The 21,336-nt window shown below is 60.9% G+C and overlaps 1 protein-coding gene across 2 annotated transcripts; it reads left to right on the forward strand.

Annotated features, from left to right (window-relative positions):
* Window positions 1-579: 579 nt before the first annotated feature.
* On the forward strand, window positions 580-20,085 carry LOC141986919 (RING finger protein 145-like). 2 transcript variants are annotated; one of them, XM_074951983.1, is made up of 10 exons: window positions 580-837; window positions 7,709-7,817; window positions 8,291-8,382; window positions 9,704-9,939; window positions 12,632-12,807; window positions 13,165-13,305; window positions 14,926-15,108; window positions 15,760-15,907; window positions 17,086-17,442; window positions 18,074-20,085. In XM_074951983.1, exons 1-10 carry the CDS (start codon window positions 672-674, stop codon window positions 18,614-18,616), a joined length of 2,151 nt encoding a protein of 716 aa, XP_074808084.1. In that variant the 5' UTR covers window positions 580-671; the 3' UTR covers window positions 18,617-20,085. The 2 variants fall into 2 exon arrangements, with proteins under 2 accessions (XP_074808084.1, XP_074808085.1); XM_074951984.1 differs by lacking the exon at window positions 580-837 and having other exon boundaries at window positions 7,798-7,817; window positions 9,709-9,939.
* The last annotated feature ends 1,251 nt before the right edge of the window (window positions 20,086-21,336 follow it).

The raw sequence follows: 21,336 nt of genomic DNA on the forward strand, positions 1-21,336 counted from the left end.
CCCCTCCCCCGCGGGACACGGCCCCCCCCCGCTGAGCGCCCCCCCTCCCCCGCGGGACAGGGCCCTTCCCCCCTCGATGAGCGCCCCCCCCTCCCCCACGGGACAGGACCCTCCCCCCCCCCTCCCGCTGAGCGCCCCCCCTCCCCCGCGGGACAGGACCCTCCCCCCTCGCTGAGCGCCCCCCCTCCCCCGCGGGACAGGGCCCCTCCCCCCTCCCGCTGAGCGCCCCCCTCCCCCGAGGGACAGGGCCCTCCCCCCCCTCCCGCTGAGCGCCCCCCCTCCCCCGCGGGACAGGGCCCGCCCCCCCTCCCGCTGAGCGCCCCCCTCCCCCGCGGGACAGGGCCCTCCCCCCCCCTCCCGCTGAGCGCCCCCCTCCCCCGCGGGACAGGGCCCTCCCCCCCCTCCCGCTGAGCGCCCCCCCTCCCCCGCGGGACAGGGCCCGCCCCCCTCGCTGAGCGCCCCCCCTCCCCCGCGGGACAGGGCCCCTCCCACGGGACAGCCCCCCCCCTTGAGCTCTGCCCCCCAGAGAGCGAGACCCCCCCATCCTTGGGACCACACCTAGGGGAGGGAGACCCCCCGGTTGAGCCCCGCACCCCCAGGGGAGGGAGACCCCGGGACACCTGCCTGCACCCTAGGGAGAGGCGGTCCCCCTCGGCCCCCCCGGGCCGGCCATGCCTCGGCTGGAGGAGGTGGCCAACGTGGCGCTGCGGGTGCCCAGCGTCGTCCTGCTGGACCTGCTCTACCGCTGGGACGTCCAGGCCTTTGCTGAGCTGCTCCGGCCCCAGCAGGAGGAGGCCCCCTGGCGCCGCCGCGCCCTCTGGCACGCCTACTACCTGGGTGAGGCTGGGGGGCGAGGGGGGAGCGGCCCTGCTCCGGGCAGCGAGTTCTGCGCCCTCCCAGGGAGCGCCCGGGCGGGGACGGCGAGGCCCCTGGAGGGGTCGGGGCCGCCCACCCTCGTGTTCCCTCTGGACGCGTGGGAGGTGCAGACCGAGTCCCAGCATGCACTGCTCCTTTGCGCCAATCCTGAGGGTGCGCTGCGTGCTTGGGCCGGCGGTCTGCATGCGCGGCCGCTCCCCACGGTGTAGGTGTGGGAGCCGGGAAGGCGCTGGAGGAGCGGGGCGCTGTCTGGATGGGGGCGCAAGGTCCTGGGTGACCATGGTGGGTGCTGCCCCCCCCCCCGAGCTGTGGGTGTGGATAGTGGGGGGCACAATTTAAAGGTTCAGCCGCCCCCCCCCAACAGCTCAAGTCAGTCAGACCCCCCCCCCATCCCCGGGCACAGCTCTCCCTTGCCCTCAGTGTGCTCCCCCAGAAAGCAACACCCCCTGCCTGCAGCCCCAGCCATTGTTCCTGCCTCTCCCCGTGGGGCGCAGATTGCCTGGCCCCCGAGGTCAGGGCTCCGCGAGCTGCCACTCATGTAGGGGGCCCAGCGGCACCATGTGACTGAGTGGGGTTGGCTCTGAGTCAGCAGGAAACCCATGTGCGGGAGTGGGGATCCCCCACCCCAAGCGCTGGAGGCTGCGTGGTTTCCAGCTGTGGCTTCCAAGGCACCCCCCCCCACTCCTCAGCCGGGGGCTCCTACGCATTAGCCACCCCGTGGTGTCCCCTATCCCCCAAATACAGAAGTCAGACTAAGCTATGTGCATGGCAGGCCAGCTTGTGAGAGCGCTCTGAATGGGTCGTATTTTGGGCGGAGCTCTTGCCTATCACATTGCCGGGGGATCGGCTGCAGGAGTGGTGGATCGATCCTAGCGCAGCGGGACCCTGCTTCGTTCGCTGCCCAATGACAGTAGCTAACTATAGGCCCGGACAGAAAGGCACCCAAGGGGTCAGCCCGGCTTCTCCTGCCCCCAGGTACCTGTCTAGGCAACACCTCTCACAAGCTTTGATGTGACTGGCAAGCCTGGGGGCCTCCATGTCCTCGATGCTCCAGTCTCTGGCAGTTTGACAGCACGATAAAGTTCTTTGGTTTGCAGGTTTTCCCAGGAGAGTTAGCTGGGAGCACGGTTCCACTGCAAACAGAATAGGCAGAATAGCCCTTTCCTCCTCAGGTCTGCGCCCAGCGTGTAACTAGCTCCATTTGGCTCCTTCCCGGGCCAGCGGGAGCTGTTCTGTTGGCTCGTGAGCTCTGGAGGGTGGATGCTGCCTTGGGTGAGGGAGCTGGGTTTGGGTTCAGAAAAGAACTAGGTAAGTTCCTGGAGAATAGGTCCATCAATGGCTATTAGCCGGGGCTGCAACCCCATGCTCTGGGTGTCCCTAGCCTCTGACTGCCAGAAGCTGGGAGAGAATGACGGATGGATCACTCGATAATTGCTCTGTTCTAATCATTCCCTCTGAAGGCAATTCCCTGGCATTGGCCACTGTGGGAAGCCAGGACACTGGGCTAGCTGGACCATTGGTCTGACCTAGTCTGGCCATTCTTATGGGTTTGATTCATGCATCATCCAGAGAATCATTACCCACGTTCTAAATGCAGACGCTTTCTCGTTGCTGTGTGAGGAGGGAGGACCTGGCTTGATGGTCGGGTCCCAGGGCAGTTTGCAGGGCTGGCAGGTTTCATTAAAACCCGTTCACTTGCAATCCAAGCCTGTTGGCTCGGGCGTCCCTGAGAGGCAATGAACACAGAGTCCCGTGGTGCCATTTTTACTAGAACATGGAGGGTTTCCCGTTCTAGTGCAGTGGTGGCTCCTGCGTAGAGAAAGGATTTGAGTCCAAGGCTGCCGGAGAGAGGAAGTGAGGCCCAGAGCGGGTAAGCGAATCACACGCTGAGGTTCCCCGCACCTGAATGCGCTATTCCAGGCCTGGCTTTGAAAGGCCAGGTACAGAACAACTCACCCTGCTGCAGACAGGCCGGTTGCCAAGGCACAGTGTTAGGAAACTGATCCAGCCCTCCAATGTCTTTGGGCCTTGCTCTGTGAGTTACGGTTGCAGGGCGGGGACTCTGTCGGGTGCGAGACCTGGGGCCCAGGCTGGCCAGAGCGCCGAGGGCCTACAGGGAAGAGGCAGCTGCTCCCTCCTGGCCTGCCGGATGACCCACACTGGTGCAGCTGCTTGGAGAGAGGCCCCAGCTGACCCCCGCCCAACGCCAGCACATCTGTTAGGGCAAGCGGGGCCAGTTTCTCCATTACCACCGAGATCTGCTGGGCTGAGGAGAGAGAGGGCTAGAGACTGGCTGTGGTCCTTCTGCCTTAGCCCTGCTGTGCTCGTCTGCTAGTGGCTCTGGCAGGGCACGTTCAGTGGGAGGCCAGGAGAGAAGGTCTTGGGGCAGCGTCATGATGTCCATGCGGAGGCGAGGAAGGGGGTAGCTCAAACTCTTCTTGGTGGAGGAGATTCAGCAGCTAGTCTGCCCTGCCTCTTGGTCCCGTGGCATCTCTCTCTCCAGGCAGCTCGTTTGCTGCGTGGCTGCGCCCCGTACCCTGTTGCATCACGAGATTCGTTCTTGCCTCTGATGCAGCCCGCAGGGGAGGAGGCGCCCGTTGTAGAGGAGGGAGCTCTCCTGAGTAACATGAGTCAGCCGCAGGGTTCGCTGGGGCCTGGAACTGGGCACCCAGGCTCCGTGGGGATGGGTGGGGTACAGAGAGTCTAGATGGATCCAGTACCAAAGGTTTTTCCTTCATTGTCCATGCCGGTTCCGTTCCCAGCACCCAACCGCAGAAGCTGAACTGGCCTTAAGACTCTCCAGGCGGGGGACCCCCACCCCCTGCCTCAGTTGCAGTGTAGCAGTGGATCTGCTTCATAGCAGCTGTGCCAGCCTTGGTATCCCCGGCTGTCATGCCCCATGCTCTGTTGGAGACGGGGAATGGCCTATGATTCCACGCAGTGGCGGATTCATCTGCTGCACCTGAGGGAACCAGCACCCACGTAGACAGGGAGCGGAGCTTTGTGGCGTGGACCTACGGGCCCCTGTCTGACTCCCAACGTCTGCACCTGCCCTCACCTGCTGGCATGGAGGGACTGTGGATTTTGCTTCCTCCCAGGGGAGGATGTATCCGGGAAGCGGGGTGGAGGGTGCAGGCTGCTGCAGCGGGTATATATGCATGTTTGCAGTGGGCTGCACTGTCTGGCTGTGCCAGACTCAGATGGCCCATGTGTGTAAGCCACCCAGCGGCGTGGGACAGTTTGCAATGGGCGTGCTCATGGGTGGCAGAATGACATGATTTGAACAAGTGCAAATAAATCTTTATGCAACCCAGTGCCGTCCAGACATGGTGCCTGCCACATTCCATACAGAAAAATCTCTAATCCACCCCGTGGCATCCCAGACTCTGGTGCTACATGGCCTATAGAAAAACTTGTTAGAAATGTTTTAACGAGTTGAAAATGCAAAATTATTTGGGACTATTTTTTTAATCTCTCCACCTGTAAACAGGGCTGGATTAAGACAGGGGCTTTAGGGGCTGCAGCCCAGGGCCCCAGCTCAAGAGGGCCCCGCAAAAATAAATCACAGGCAGTGATCTTCAGGCCACTAAAAGAGGCACTCAGGCAGTTCTGCCTGCATGCCGTGGCCCCACGCCGCTCCTGGAAGCAGCTGGCTGCTAGCACATCTCTGCGGCCCCTCATGGGGTCAGGGAAGGAGTCTTTGCATGCTGCCCCCATACCTCCCATTGGCCAGTTTCCCCTCCTGTACCCAAACTCCCTCCCAGACCCCGTACCCCCTCCTGCACCCCAACCCCCTGCCCCAGGTCAGAATCCCCTCCTGCACCCAAACTGCCTCCCAGACTCCACACCCTCTCCTGCACCCCAATCCCCCACCCCATCCCCCTCCTGCACCAAACTCCCTCCCAGGAAAAAGACTTGTATACAGGGGCCCCACAAAATCTAATAGCCCCAGGCCCACAGGAGACTTGATCCGGCCCTGCCTGTAAAGTACAACGTTAGTAGCATAAATGACTCTACAAGTCATGGAGGATGCTAGAATTGTAGGGAATAGATTGGAAATCCTAAAAGTGCTTCCTTTGTAGGCACACAGCCCTCAAAGTCCGACACCTCTGAACCATGCTGGGTCCGTGCTGCTGCCCTGTCCCAGTGGGGAGTGCTTATGTGAAATCGTCCAGCTCTTCGCTTTCCCTCTTGCATCTTCATCTTGCTCTTTTCTGCCTGTCTGTTAGATTGCCAGCTCCTTGGGCAGAGACAGTGTCTTGTGAGGGGCTTGTCTAAATGCAGGTGCTGCTTAAACTGTGCCAGTGTCCCCAGGGTTCCCCCCAAAATACGTGGTCTCAGCAGTACCAGTATAAAAATGCAGATACCCGTGTGACTTGGTCCACGTAGGCGGGGTATAAGCTGTGCCAGTCAAAGGCACCGTTATCCTAGTATTACTGTTTCATTGGGAGTGGGGGGGGGGGTGTGTGTGATTTTTGTATCCGAAATAGTTTAAAACTATCGACCAGGCTAGAATTGTCTGTAAAGCTCCAGGCAACTTGTGACGCTCTGGAAAAAATAGCCCCGAGCTGTTGGTTGGCTGCAGATCACCTACCACGCTGAAGGGTTTTCAGGGCCTTTTATATTCTCTGCCCTGTGGAAGATCTCAGCAGCAAGATGGAGTTTGGAGTCACATGGGCAAGTCACATGTCCACGTGTGACTCAGTTCTTTACACGCCAACACCATTGTTTACATGTTAGTTTGAAGGTTCCCAGGAAAGCTCAGATGTGGATTGGCGTCTCCCAAAGTTCATTGTCAGTTAAGTGTTTCTTTATTGGGCACTTACTGAGAATAATCCTTTCTCAAGAAGCTGACCAAATACTTCTCTGAGGCTATGTGGCATCAAATACATTTGAGATACAAGTACAGAGCCCACATTCATAACTTCAAATACACAAATGATACACATACAGCTAGCATAATTATAACCAGCAAATCATAACCTCTTCCCATGACAGCCTTTGTACAAGCCTTGCTGCAAATACATAACCGGGCTGGCAACAATGACCTATGACGGGGTGGCCAACCTGTCGCTCCAGAGCCACATGCGGCTCTTCAGAAGTTAATATGCGGCTCCTTGTACAGGCACCGACTTTCCAATGTGCGGGGGGGGGGGTGCTCACTGCTCAACCCCTGGCCCTGCCCCACGCCCTGCCCCCACGCCACCCCTTACCCCCCCCCACCCCTGGGCCTGCCTTGCCCTTGCTCCTCCCTCCCCCCCCCAGCCTCCTGCTCGCCAGGAAACAGCTGATTGGGAAGTGTGGGTAGGGAGGGGGAGGCACTGATTGGCAGGGCTGTCGGTGGGTGGGAGGTGCTGGGAGCGGCGTGGGGGAGCTGACCGGGGGCTGCTGGTGTATTACTGTGGCTCTTTGGCAATGTACATTGGTAAATTCTGGCTCCTTCTCAGGCTCAGGTTGGCCACCCCGATCTATGCGGTCCCAGATCATACTAATAACGTCGCACCCCTTTCCCAGCTCTGACGCCACAGAGTCTGCCTGTGTCCCTGTCCCGTTTCCCGCCCCCTTAGCAAACATGATTCCAATTTCCTTTCCACTTCCTGTTTGACCCCAGTTTATAGAGTAATATTCCCAGCTATACCTTAACCGGTCATTTTACTGAAATCTATCTAACCAATCCTAACATATTGTAACGTAATTCTCTAACCAATTATATCCCACTACCCTAATTAACTTGCACCTAGCAAAATTAATTATACAGCAGACAAAAGAAACAGAGAACCAGACAGATTAACAATAGAAAAGTGGGGGCCATAAAGGTAAAATATACAGAAATGAGGGTTTCACAACCACAGTCATTGAGAAGGGATTTCTCACCAGACAGGGTGCTATCAAACTAAGTTTTCTTTAACCATCTTTATCTGGTGGTGATGGGCATTATCAGGACAGGATTGTATTCCTAAGAGCCCAGTACCACCTTATTTCAATGTGACTGGCTTGTGATGTGAGGATGTGACCGTTCCCTTCCCAGCTTATGGCTGCCCCTGCTGGTTAGCCAGAGGCCTTAGCCTAAGAACAAGGCCTCAGACTATCCGAGGGAAAGAAGACCCATACACAGGCAGACTGTGATTTTCATAGAATCATAGAAGATCAGGGTTGGAAGGGACCTCAGGAGGTCATCTAGTCCAACCCCCTGCTCAAAGCAAGACCAATCCCCAACTAAATCATCCCAGCCAGGGCTTTGTTTTATACCTCTATAACTAGCTAAGTGATAAAAATACACCTAAGTTCTTAATGTGTAGGCCTTTACAGGCCGGCCTGAATATCTATATTCTAACAGCTGGTTAGGTCTTGGGTGGGACAATTGCAAGCAAACCCCGGCTGGCATTAGGGATTCAGTGGGTGGGTCCCTCTCCTTGGAGTCAGTAGCTTGTTCTGCCCTCATGCAGCCCCTGCAACATGTGATAGCCACTTCCCATTGTTCAGTGTCGCTGTTCAACAACTGCCGCGCCCTGCTCCAGAGGTGGCTGCATTTCAGTGGTGGGCGAAGCCCCCCCTGTGTGTAGCTTGTAGATGGAGTTGTTTGGGAAAGTGCAGCATCGTAACACACGTGGCTGAGTTTGAACTGGTTTCTGCTTTCCTGGCTCAGGTAAGAGGATGGGGGATGGGGCAGAGAGACCCCAAGAAAAGGCTTGAAGAGGGGAGACCGGCGCTCCTGCGGGGCTAGCTCTGAGTGCTGGGTGCTGTTTCTGGCTGTGCCCTCGGGAGTGGGTGGGCAGCGCAGTGATGGGAGACCGCAGGCATGGCTGGCTGACCTGTTCTCTCCCTTTCCCAGGCCACGTGCTGTGTGTGGGGGTGCTGCTGCTCCCAGTCAGATCCCTGGTGAGACTTTACCTCTATGGCCTGACACTGCTGCTGCTGTTCGTGGGGCACCAGACAGCCAGGTGAGCCCGGCGACCTGGCTGCAAGCCACCTGCCTTTCCCTGGGGGCTCTGTGCACTCACCACGGCCCTGGCAGGGGCACGCGGCGTACATGGCTCTTGCAGGGTGGGGGAGCTAGCGGTGCACCCCGCAGCAGTGCTTGGTACCCTGGGAGGAGAGCCCCGAGGGAGAGCTGGATCCGGGGGAAGCTGGGACTGGAGACACGTGCTCTCGGGCCGTGACTTCACGGCTCCTGGCTGCAGGGGCGGCTCCGACTCCTGGCCCTGGGGTAGTGCTTGCCCCTGCGGTGTGGTCAGGAGCCAGGAGAGGAAGGTGGGTTGGTTTTCGCTGGCGTGGGGACTCGGTAGAAGATCGCAGGTGCATACCTGGGGCTCTGGCTAACTAGAGTGAGTCTGGGGCACTGTGGGGCTGACAGGAGGGCCGGGCAGGGGAGGAACAGGCACCTGCTGCTAAGACCCCACCCCTCTCCTTCCAGGGACTACATGCGCCATGAGATGGAGTATGAGTTCCAGGGGGCTGTGTACCAGGACCCTGTGGTGCTCAGCCGCTTCATGACCGCCCTGACAGGTGAGGCTGCAAGCCCCTGTGGCCGCCCTTTCCTGAGGCGCCTTTCTCTGTGGGGCCACCGCATTTTCCCCTTTGGCATGGGGATCAGATGGAAGCCCTGCAGCCCGAGGGAGGGGTGTGTCCCAGGGTCAAGGTTTTCCCATGGGATCCCTCCCACCAAAAACTGGAACGGCCGCAGAGCACGCAGGGGGCCCGCAGCGCCTGTTCAGGGAGCACTTCCCAAGGAGCGGAGCCGAGAGATCCACAGACTCTCTAGCCAGCGGCTGGCACCTGGTAAGGGTCGGGGTGGCCCTTTAATGGCCTCTCAGTGTGACCACGGCACACCCGCTCACGCAGCATAGTGGGGAGCGCGGGGGGGAGTCCAGCCTGACTGCTGGCTGAGCAGCATCTCTGAGCGACTGGCACCATGCTGAGGGGGCGTTAGAAACACCTCGAGTGAGTTTGAATCCGAATCCTGACCGCATCTCTGCTTGCCCTGGGGCGTGTGAATTCACACCCCTGCTTTGGGCTTCAAACGGGGCCTGGGTTTGGACGTAAAGGCCGGATGGGTTAGCTGGCCATTTGGGCGTTACACCCTCAGTTACACGCTGCAGCCCTGGCTCTGCTTTCAATCCGGCTTCTCCCAGCGGAGTGTGTCAGTGAGTGGCAGGTGGAAGCTCCCCCAAAAGGGACGTCTCTGCACAGGGGTTTGTGCTGGTGTCAGTAAACCGGGGCGAGGCGATGTGTAGGGCAGACCGACAACTACCCAACTGACCTCGAACGACACAGCTTAGGGCTACCCAGGGGGACAGCGCCCTCCGGTGGCCATTTGTAACCTGGGTGGGGAACTCTTCCCTGCAGGCAGGGTGCAGGTCGAGCCCCTCCCATACAGCCTCTGCGCAGCTGTCTGGGGGCCTTGGGGAGGAGGGTGAGCCCAGGCCTGCTTGCAGCAGTGTCTGGGAGAGCTGGTGATGTGTCTCCCTTCACCCAGCACCTCTCATCTGAGGATCTCAAAGCACCATCCACGATCACTGAATAGCAAACTTCCCACTGGCCCCTGGTGGCGCGGGCAGCATTAACGGCCTGTTCCAGGTGGGGCAGTGTCTCACCCACGCCCAACAAGGAGACCGTGGCAGGTCTGGGAACAGCACCCAGGAGTTGTGACTCCCAGCCCTGCGTTCTAAGCACTAGGCCATGCTGCCTAGGCTGTGGGCTGCAGCCATCGTGCTAGCTGGGAACGCTGGTTGTGCAGGGAAGCGACGGGGGATGTGGGCAGGGGCCGGCTGTGAGCCACCGGCGCGCTCCAGCTGCACTAACGGGCCTGCTCTCGCCTTCCCGCCAGGCCAGATCTTTGTGAGCACGCTCTGTGCCCTCCTCATGAAGACCAAGCAGGTGTGGCTGTTCTGTGCCCCGCTGCTCCCGCTGCTGGCCCGGCTCTGCGGCCTCCCCCTCCAGGCGCTTCCCGTGGTCAACGCCTTTGCCACCTCCGTCACTGTGGTGGAGGTGCTGTACGTGGCCGCCTCCCACCTGCTGGCTCCCTTCCATCTGGCTGCTGCGGTGTGCAGGGAGATGGCTCAGGTGAGCGGCTGGCATGCAGGGAGAGGGCGGGTGGGGGGAGATGAATGGGTCCAGCAGTGCCCTCAGGCAGGTAGCTTGGGGCACTTCACAGTGAAACCAGACTGGTCCAGGGGTCTGGCCAGGTCAGGGGGGTGGGAATGGGACATGGGGCCTTGCCCCGTAGGGGGCACTGGTTCCAATCCAACTGCAGGGCAGGGGACTGGCTGGCTCAGCGGGGCAGGGAATGAGACATGGGGCCTTGCCCCTCTAGGGTGGGAGACTAGCTGACTTGGGGAGGGTGGGGGAATGAGTAAGGCTAAGATGGTAAGGCTAAGGCAGCCGGTGTCAAGTGGAGTGCCCCAGGGGTCGGTCCTGGGGCCGGTTTTGTTCAATATCTTCATAAATGATCTGGAGGATGGTGTGGATTGCACTCTCAGCAAATTTGCAGATGATACTAAACTGGGAGGAGTGGTAGATACGCTGGAGGGGAGGGATAGGATACAGAAGGACCTAGACAAATTGGAGGATTGGGCCAAAAGAAATCTGATGAGGTTCAATAAGGATAAGTGCAGGGTCCTGCACTTAGGATGGAAGAATCCAATGCACCGCTACAGACTAGGGACCGAATGGCTAGGCAGCAGTTCTGCGGAAAAGGACCTAGGGGTGACAGTGGACGAGAAGCTGGATATGAGTCAACAGTGTGCCCTTGTTGCCAAGAAGGCCAATGGCATTTTGGGATGTATAAGTAGGGGCATAGCGAGCAGATCGAGGGACGTGATTGTTCCCCTCTATTCGACACTGGTGAGGCCTCATCTGGAGTACTGTGTCCAGTTTTGGGCCCCACACTACAAGAAGGATGTGGATAAATTGGAGAGAGTCCAGCGAAGGGCAACAAAAATGATTAGGGGTCTAGAGCACATGACTTATGAGGAGAGGCTGAGGGAGCTGGGATTGTTTAGTCTGCAGAAGAGAAGAATGAGGGGGGATTTGATAGCTACTTTCAACTACCTGAAAGGGGGTTCCAAAGAGGATGGCTCTAGACTGTTCTCAATGGTAGCAGATGACAGAACGAGGAGTAATGGTCTCAAGTTGCAATGGGGGAGGTTTAGATTGGATATTAGGAAAAACTTTTTCACTAAGAGGGTGGTGAAACACTGGAATGCGTTACCTAGGGAGGTGGTAGAATCTCCTTCCTTAGAGGTTTTTAAGGTCAGGCTTGACAAAGCCCTGGCTGGGATGATTTAACTGGGAATTGGTCCTGCTTCGAGCAGGGGGTTGGACTAGATGACCTTCTGGGGTCCCTTCCAACCCTGATATTCTATGATTCTATGAAGTCATGGAACCCGTGACTTCCAGCGACCTCCGTGACACTGGGGGCCCCGCAGCTGACCAGCCTCTGCCAGCAGCGGGGGACCCTGCAGCAGCCCAGCCTCTGCGGGCGGCAGGGGACCTCCCACCGCTGTGGGTGGCGGGACCCCCCGCAACTGACTGGCTGCTGCCATCGGCGGTGATCCCTGAGCTGCCCAGCCACCGCTGCTGGCAGGGGTCCCCTTTGCAGTGGCCCACCCACAACCCCCTCCCGCCACGCAGCTCCCAGCCGCTGGCAGCAGCAGACGGGCCCCAGAGCTGCTCAGGGGCCCCCCGCAGCCGTTCAGCCGCCAGGAGCAGCCCCCTCCTGCCGCTGCAGCTCCCAGCCTGCTGTGGCAGAGGATCCCTGGACCTGCTCAGTGCTTGCAGGGGGTCCCCTGCAGCTCCCAACCTCGCAGGGGGACCCCTTCCAGCCACTGGGCAACGGGGTCCCTGCAGCTTCCAGCTGGACCCTCCTCCCTAGACATTCTGCCAGGGATGTTTTAGTAAAACTCAGGGACGGGTCATGGGCAATAAAGAAAAAAACACGGAAGCCGTGACCTGTCCCTGACTTTTACTAAAAATGTCCGTGACAAAATCGTAGCCGTAGGGATGAGACATGGGGCCTTGCCACTTGAGGGAGTGTCCAGGCTGGGGAGGAGATACAGGGCCTTTTCCCCTCTAGGGGGCGCTGGGTCCCATCTGGCCCCAGGGCAGGGCAGCTGGCTAGTTCAGGGGGCTGGGCAATGGGACCTTTCAGCTCAGAGGCCTAGTTCCTGTCGAGCCCAGGGTGGCTGTCAGGTGCTGTGTGTGAGACAGGCTGATGAATCTGAGTCCATTGTAGTCTGAGACCCTTCATGCAAACCACCATCGGAACTGGGCCCCTTCGACCTCCTTAGGGACAGTCCCCAGGGCGGGGTCAGGAGCTCTGGACTCCCCTCTGACCGCTGGGGAGCAGGGATGTGGCTCGCTGATGTGAGGGCAGGGCACTCTCCGGGAGCAGCCGGGGTTCTGTCTCCAGGGCTGTGAGCCCAGAGCTAGGGACACTTCAAACACTGCCCCCAGGTGCCCTGTAAACCTGCCCGCTGAGCTGGTACAGGAGTCTGACTCCCCAGCCCGGCGGTCCCTGCAGTCCCGTGTCTGGACACTCTGACTCCATCACTCTTACCAGAGGGGGGATGGAGGCCCGGCTGGCGATGTGCGTGATCAGACACACCCGTCCCTCAGCTAGACTGGGGCTCTCTGTCCAGCACACAGAGCTGGGAAACGTTCATCCCCCACAGACACTCCTCCAGAGTAGATCCCCACCGCAGCCCCCCGGCCCAGGCTGTGTGACAGCACTGGCTAACTGGCGCCTCCTCCCCAGGGACTGGAGATGTACAGGCTGGTGGCGCTGGCCATGTCCCTCTGGAGCCAGCGGGCCATCCCGGTGCTCTTCCTTGTCTTCTGGCTGGTGCTCTTCACCCTCCAGATCTACTCTTTCCTGGCCTCTTCCAACAGCCTCCTCGCCCAGCAGGGGCTGCTCTTCATCTTCCTCAGCAGGTAGGAGGGGGCGACCCGCGCTGGGGCAGGGGGTGGAATGACCTGGAGGGCCGCCGGGGCTGATCCAGGGAGCAGTGGGCTCAGGCTGCCTGTGCGGGTGGGGTGGGGGGGATCTAGGCCATTCTGGGCTGCAACTCATCTGTTGCCAGGGTTTGAGATAAGGGACGTGGCATACAGGGCCTGCTTGGACCTCAGCAATTCAGGTCCGGCTCCTTACTGCCCCCTGGTGTTACTGCTGCGGTGCCATACCTACCTGCTCTCCTAGCCCATTCCCGGGGATCTGTCCACATGGGTTAGGGGGATGGACCCGGGGCCTCCCAAAGGAGCGTCTCACCCTGCCGTGTGGTCTGTTGGCAGCGTGGCGGAGTGCTGCGGCACGCCCTACTCCCTCCTCGGCCTGACCTTCACTGTCTCCTACCTCGCCCTGGCCGTGCTCAACCTTTGCAAGTTCTACCTGCTGGGCTACGACGCCTTCCAGAATGGCAACGTCATGCACAGGTGAGGGGCCCCCGGGGCACGGGCGTCGCTGCCGTGCTGGGGCTGAGGAAGCCGCAGGCTTGGCTTCTGGTCTGGCGGCTCTGCGAGTGACTGCGCTGGGCATGTCTGCACTGCAGCCGGAGGTGCGATGGCACCACGGCTAGACGTACCCCAGCTGGCTTGGATCGAGCTCGCTCCAGTAACGAGCGGCGGCAGCATGGGCAAGCTGCTCAAACACGTACCCCAGGCGGGCTTCTCCAGCCCATGCTGTCGTGGCTTCCCGGATACTGGTACTGGAGAGCGCAAGATGCAGGCTAGCTCAGGTCTGCCTACGCATGCTGCATCACTGCTCTGATCGCAGGACACACATGCCCCTGGCAGCTGCCGGCGGGCTCCAGGGGCAGGGCTTCCCGCACTGCCTTGGGCGGCAGGATGTTGTCTTCCTCAGGGGTGCGGTGGGGGCACTCTCTCCGCTCTCCCTTCTTGTCTCTGTGATCCATGAGCTGGATCTGACTCTCTCCTGCCCACAGTCACACTCCCCTGGTGCTGGGCACCTGCGTGGTTAATTGTGACCCCCATAGTGCTGCATGGCAGAGAGAAAACACGTCCCACAGCCTGGGCAGCTTATTATCGGCCTGAGGCAAAGTGCTGGGCAGCTGTACGGAGAGGGGGGTGTAACTGATGCACAGGATCTGTGTGTGATGGGTAACCCCCACTCCGGGGTGCCACCTGATGTACTGGGGTCGCACTGAGCCCACCAGTTCCACCAGCCTGGGCTTCCTTACCCTGTCCTGCTGTGCCAGGCCCTCAAGCCTCCTCCAGCACACACGCAGGTAGGGACACGCCCAGCTGCAGAAAGACACAGACACTGAAATCAGCTCTGCACGGGAAGAATCAGCTAGGGGATCGCCCAGCACTCAAGTGCACACTCCCTCTGGGGTGCAAACCCAAAATTGTATTGTCTTGCATTGCGCAGAAAACTGTACAGCGTAAGCTCAGGAAATTCTCTCCCTCCCACAGTGTGGAGGAAGTTATGCACAGCTTTTTGCCCCTCCCACCCCGTTATGGATTTCACAAACTGGTTTTAGAGAAAACAAGAGCAAGTTTATTAACTACAAAGGATAGATTTTAAGTGATTATAAGGGCTAGCAAACAGATCAAAGCAGATTACCCAGCAAATAAAACAAAGATGAAATATAAGTTTAAAATACTACAGACACGGGTTACAAGTAGGAGTTTCTCACCCTAAATGTTGTTTTAGGCAGATTGCAGATTGCCCTGCCCCAGGTGACTGGCTGGGTGCTGGGAGTTTGGGCTGCCTTCCCTGGCGATCTGGGCTGTGAGCACCGCTCCCCCGAGTCGAGGGCATTGCCTGGTGACAGCACTGTGCGAACGGCAGCTTGGCTGTAACTGATTTGGGCAGGGTCTGAGTCCCGGCATGCAGCACTGCCTGTGCCTTCATGCGCTGGTCACTGCACGCGTGGTCACCATGGCCGCCTGCTCAAATAGCCGGTGATGCTCCTGGCCGTCTGCACTAGCAGGTCCTGGCTTTGCACACGCAGCGGTGGTGATCGCATGCCTCCGGCGGGCGCGCGGTTGTTGGTTGAAGCCCCATGCCCTCTTCTCCTGCTCGCCTGGCAGAGGTGTGACGGAGGGCGTGACCCTGCTGCTGCTGGCTCTCCAGACGGGGCTGCTGGACCTGCAGATCCTGCAGAGAACCTTCCTCCTCAGCATCATCCTCTTCATCGTGGTGACGTCGACCCTGCAGTCCATGATCGAGATAGCCGACCCCATCGTGCTGGCGCTGGGGGCTTCGCAGAACAGGTAGCACCCGATCCCCCAGCCTCCCATCGGGGGCAGCAGGACCCGGCCCCGCCTGGTGCCCTGCAGCCTGCCCTGGTGGTGTGGCACAGCTTCCACCTAGCCAGAGTCCCAGCCCTCCCCATGGCTGGGGCTCATTGCACGGGGATCTCCCCAGACCAGGCACAATCCTGGCCACCCCTCTGGACTGCCTGGGGCTTGATGCAGCACCCTCTTCTCTCAAGGCCAACTCCAGAAAGGGTCCCGTTGATGTCACTGGGTTCTGGATCAGGCCCTCGGACAGGCTACTGCTGAGCGCAGTGATGCCGCTGCCTTCCCCTTCGGCCCTCGCGGAGCTGCTGAGACCCCGGGCTGGGAGACGGTGCCACGGCTCAAGGGAGAGTCCCCAGCGGCCACGAGGAGCTGTATGGGATGCAGAGCAGTGCGGGCAGAACTGGCTGGGCCCACAGGCCTCCCTTAGCTCCACCTGCCCAAGCGGGGACGGGCAGAGTGTTGTGCGTCTCCCTCACTCCCAGCCGGTCCGGCAGGCTCCACAGCCCTCTCCTCCGTGGTGGGAGGGATTCTTGGGGCGCCGCGGGGGGCTCTGGGGAAGCGCCGGAGCCCTGCAGGCTGAGCTGTGGACTGGCCAGGCCTCTGACTTGTTCCTCTTCCCAGGAGCCCTTGGAAGCACTTCCGCAGCCTCAGCTTGTGCCTCTTCCTGCTGGTTTTCCCCTGCTTCATGGCGTACAAGATCGCTCGCTTCTTCCACATGGACTTCTGGCTGCTGATCCTGGTCTCCAGCTGCATGCTCACCTCCCTGCAGGTACGGCCGGATCCCCTTCCCCACATCAGGGTCTCCAGCTGCATGCTCACCTCCCTGCGGGTACGGCTGGGCCCCTCTGCCCCCGATCAGGGTCTCCAGGTACATGCTCACCTCCCTGCAGGTACGGCTGGGTCCCCTTCCTCCCATCAGGGTCTCCAGGTACAAGCTCACCTCCCTGCAGGTACGGCCGGGTCCCCTTCCCCCGATCAGGGTCTCCAGGTACATGCTCACCTCCCCATTTGCAGTCCCCCAGCTTGGAGCAGAAATTCTTCTTGTTACCCTTCTCTGAACACACCCTGCTTCGTCACACCCTCTCCCCCGAGTCCGGGTCCCTAGCTATGTGCTCCCCTCCCTGCCAGGACGGCCGGGTCCCCCTTTCCTCAGTCCAAGTCCTCTGCCACGTGCCTCTCTCCCTGGGGCTATGGCCAGGACCCTCTCCCCCCAATTCAGGTCCCCAGCCACGTGCTTCCTGCCCTGTGGGTATGTCTGGGTCCCCTTTCCCCCAGTCTGGGTCCCCAGCTGTGTGCTGCCCTCCCTACTGGTACAGCCGGGTCCCTCTTCCCCCTGATCCAGGTCCCTAGCTGCATGTGCCCCTCCCTGCAGGTACAGCCGGATCCCTCTTCTACCGATCCAGGTCCCCAGCTGCGGGCTCCCCTCCTTGCGGGTACAGCTGGAGTCTGTTCCCTCCAGCATCTGTCCCTCCTGCTAACGAGCACCTGCCCCCCTCAAATCCCAGCTGCCGTGGTGCTGCCCTGGCTGGCTTGGGTCCCTCTGAACTTCCTCCAGCCGCCTCCACTCCTGGCCAACCTACATTTTGTGCCCTCTGCAAACGCTGTGACTTCCCTGCTGGCCTCTTTGCAGAGCGTTACTGACTGGTAAAGAGTGGCCACAGCACGGAGCCCTGTGCCCTCGCTGGGAACCCTTCGTCCCCGAAACCTGGCCACTCAGCATCCCCTGTCCTTGGGCCAGTCCCGACCTGCAGTGACACCTCGCCCGCAACCCCTTCGTTTCCTTACCTCCCACCCTGGGGGGGGGACCTTGCCAAGGGACACGTGACAGTCGTGGTAACCAGTCACCTGACTTTCCAGCATCTGCCCCCTGCGAGGGGCATGGGGCTAATTGGCCCGGTGGCTGTTGGCAGCAGAGCATCATCCCCACTCTCTGACCCTTTGCACCAGGTGATGGGCACCCTCTTCGTCTACGCGCTCTTCATGATTGAGCTGTTCCAGGATGCGCCCCTGGAGAAGACGGACGAGATCATCTACTACGTCAATGCGGTGAGCCGGGTGCTGGAGTTCCTGGTGGCCGTCTGCGTGGTGGCCTATGGCACCTGGGAGTCCATCTTTGGCGAATGGAGCTGGATGGGCGCCTCTGTCATCATCATCCACTCCTACTTCAACGTGTGGCTGCGGGCCCAGTCGGGCTGGAAGAGCTTCCTGCTCCGCAGGGAGGCCGCCAAGAAGATCAACTCGCTGCTCAGGGCCACCAGGGGACAGCTGCGGGACCACAACGACGTGTGTGCCATCTGCTTCCAGGTGAGCCAGCCGCGCCCTCCTCCCCCCGGGATGGCAGTGTGGTGCCAGCGCTCACCAGCAGGGAGGGTGACTCCCACTCCGATGCAGAGGGGGTCTCCAGCGCCCTCCTCCTGCACCGACTCCACTGCCACGCGGCGTAGGTCACTGCTCGGGAACCTGCCCCTGCTCTTCGATGAGCCTGTGTGGGGGACGGGGCGAGTTCTCTTGTGCAGATCAGAAACCCCTCTCCCCTTGAGTGCACTGCGTATAACCAAGCTGGCAGGTGCTTCACGGTGCAGCTGGCCAGCAGGATGGGTGGCTCACGTCTCCTGGTGACTTCCTAGGGGCCCTGAAGGCGAGGGCCAATGGGCAGGCATAGGGGTGCTGGGTAATGGGGCATTTCCTGGCTCCTCGTCTTGGGGTGCCAGCCATGCTGGAGAGGCTGGTGTAAGGGTTGGCAGCACCCCATAACACCCCCTTGCCCTTGATGGCACGAGGGAGCCTGGGACGGCCTCTTGAACCAGGCTCTGTCCTGGGTGACTGGAGACCGGATCTTCGTACCCCATCCCGTTCCAGCGGGACAGCGGTGTCTGTCCCGGCCCTGGCTGTGCTGGCCGGCTCCCCACTAACCCCTCCTTCCTCTGCCGGGCAGGAGATGGATATGGCCGTGATCACCAACTGCGGCCACTTCTTCCACACGGGCTGCCTCCGCAAGTGGCTGTACGTGCAGGACGCCTGCCCCATGTGCCACCAGCCGGTGAAGCCCTCGGCCACCGAGGGACTGCAGCCAGCCGGGGGAGAGCGGGCGGAGCCGGAGCCCATCCCAGAGGAGCGGGCGCCTGAGAATGCAGATGCCGGGGCTGCGGGAAGGGCAAGGACCCCAGACCCCAGCAGGACCCCTGAGGGCGGGGAGTCCAGCTGGCAGGAGCAGGAGAACCCAGCACTGGCAGAGCCCAGCAGGGCCGGACTGCTCCCAGAAGCTGTGCCCCATGGGAAGGGCGAGCCCATGGACCCCGCTCAGAGCAGGACTCCCCAGCCAGTGTCTCGAGGGGGCTGCGCTCCACAGCCACGTGCCAATCCGGGGCGCACGGCCCTGCTGGGAACCCCGCCCCCTCCGGAGTGGGGCGGAGAACGTGGAGGGGGGGCAGGAGCCGGGGCCAGCACGGGCTTCGACGGCCGCCACTGCCTCTCTTAGCGTTCAGCCTGGGGCGCCGGCCCCCCACCCCCGGAGCCTGGGCTGGCGCCTGCCTGCAATCCAAGTGCACAGCGAGTGCCAGGCATGGCCGGTGCCAGCAGAGGGGGCGTGACGGCCGCTGCCGGGCTGGGAAGTGTAACGCCCCGTGTCCTGCCCTGGAACACGCCCACTTAGCCCCCAGAGGACGGGCCTGAGTCGCCCTTTGGCACCTGTCTGCAGACTTGCTGCAGCTCCGGAGCCCCCAGAGCAGTGTGCCCACCCCGTACGCAATGCCGGAGCGCCCCCTGCTGGGAAGAAGCAAGCATGGCTTTTAGAAAGCCGGCAGGGCCCAGCCCAGCCCTGCTCCGGCTGCGCAGAAACAACCGGGAGGCACTTGGATGGCTCGTGCTCCATTACGAACGGGGACCACCGGGCTGGGCTCCCCACGGTTACAGAATGAGGCGTTACTGCTGGCTCCCTGTCACTTGGCTGCTGCTGCTAAGCTGGGTGCCAGATCTATCTGGGCTCTGCCCCAGCGCAGGGGTTCTCAGCCAGAAGGCAGCCGGTGGCACCTGCCCTTCCCTTCCCCCTGCCGAAGTGGGAGAGGCGGAGAAGCACTGGCCTGGTGGCTCTGGCATGACTGGGGCGTCCTGCAGCTGCTTGGGACCATGTGCGGGAAGGGGGAAGGAACCTATCTGGGCGGGCCCTGTGCTCTCCAGGCCGGGCCTGTCTGCGGTGGGAGGTGGCCTGCTGCACCACTGCTATTACAAGGCTCCTGGGGGGACCTCGGCACCTCCCAGGATTGGGCCCTGGACAGGGCAGTGTCCCTTTCCCTCTGCTGGTTCAGCCTGCAGCATGCCCCGCAGAGCCTCTCCCTGTATCAGGCCAGTTCTGCTCTCAGAGGAGTTTGCCCTGGCAGGGGAGGGGCCAGGCTGCTGTGACACAAGGGCGCATAGCTGTGCACTAACAGCAGCCATGTCTCACCCCAGAGGTGGCTGCATACCAGTGGTAGGCAAAGCAAGTACAGGCCGTGAAGTCTCCCCCATTCTGTACTCTGCCCTCTGTGAAGTATTTATCTACCACAGGTCGATGTCCCTTTCCCATGCAAGGCCCCAAGGGAATGTGATGAAACTTGAATAGAAAACCCCTTTCGTTTTTAAAGCCTCAGGGATTAGTAATTCCAAGGAAGCCGTGACTTCTACCGGAGATGGACAGGCCTTCGTACAGCTGGGCTGGGCATGTCTGCGCAGCGTGTAGGATCCATGTGGATGCGAGGTGTTTGATCACTGTCAGCTCTCTTCCCTTTGGAAGGGACCCCGCCCGGCTAAGAAGCCTTATGTGAGTTACCTTCGGGTGATCAAAGCACCTGGAATGTGCAGATTCCCATTCAAGCTGTCGCGCTGTGGGCTGCTTGCACTCGGACCGGCGACGTCCCGCGAGGTGGACACGGCAAACAGCACAGAGTGGCTACGAAAGTGCAATTAAAAACACGGAACGTTTGCGTGGATCATCACTTACCTGTGAACTGGGGGTGGGGGTGGCAGGGCGGGCCCCGCTCCCTGTGTGGGTAACCCTAAACCGAAGGGAATGGCCGCAGGCTAAACAGCCACCTGCCCTCATAAACAGGGGCCAGGACTGCCCGGTGCTGGTAACCTGCTCCGGCACCGCAGGTCCAGCCGGGTCCCCTTCCGTTCTCAGCTCTTCAGTGTGCCCCAGTCCCGGATCTGCTCCAGCCCTGCCAGTGCCCTTGCACCTGCCATGGCTGCTGCCCACTGTGCTGCCTGGCTTAGCCAGCTGCAGGGCCCTGGGCTTGGTGGTGAGGCAGGGGCCTGTGGAGGCTGTTGCCCCTCCCGCTCGATGCCAAGGGTTGCCCCTGTGCAGGCCTGTTCCTCCGTGCTGCTGAAGTCACATAGCCAGGCCTTGGCCACAACTTCAGGGCAGCAGGCTCAGTGCAGGTTCTTGGCTGGAGGGAACGTGGAGGCCGCGCTGCCCAGCTGCTGGGGTGTGGAGCTGGCGCAGTGTCCCGCAGTAATCCCCCTTCTCAGGGGAGGGACAGTCCGAGGGCCTACTGCACACCGTGGGGCCAGGCCCGGGGCCAGAGAAACTGACTGTCACCGTCCCTGCTCCTCACGTGGGGCTTGCCCTGCCTGGGTGCGTGGGGAAGCAGGGCCCTGCCCCTCCACGTTCCAGGTGGCTGGAGGGGTCCAGCTGGCCACTTCCCCTCTGGGCAGCCATTCTCCCCACCACCGGCCATGCTGAGGAGCAGGCTGGGGGAGATTTGTGAGGAGGTCTCTGTCATCACAAACCAGTGGTTTTTGCTTGTTTCTTGGAGCAAGTTTGATTTCCCCCCTTGAATCTCTGGCGGCTCCCTCAGCCCAGCCGAGCAGATGTTGGCTTCTGGCCTGGTTCCTCTCCCAGTTCCCCCTGGATCCGCTCCCCCAAACCCGGGCTAAACCTCTGTGCCAGCCGCAGCGCTGTTCTTGCCGAGGTTTTGATGTGAGGGGACTGTTCATTTTGTTCCAGGTGAGGCTGTTTAAGGCCCAACCAGCCAGATCTGGCTCTTCGCTGCAGGGTCTGGGCAGGCAGCGGCCTCCTTAGGTCTCTGAGCCCAACGACTGAAGCTCAAGTCACTGGGACAGTAAATTGGGCCCAGGGGGATCCCCTCGGGCTGGGGCAGGGGGGAAATATGACTGGTGTGAACCCTGGGTCCTCTCTGCTCACCATGGGCATTAAAGATCCTG

This window comes from Natator depressus, chromosome 4, assembly GCF_965152275.1.
Source record: "Natator depressus isolate rNatDep1 chromosome 4, rNatDep2.hap1, whole genome shotgun sequence".
Lineage (NCBI taxonomy): Eukaryota > Metazoa > Chordata > Testudines > Cheloniidae > Natator > Natator depressus.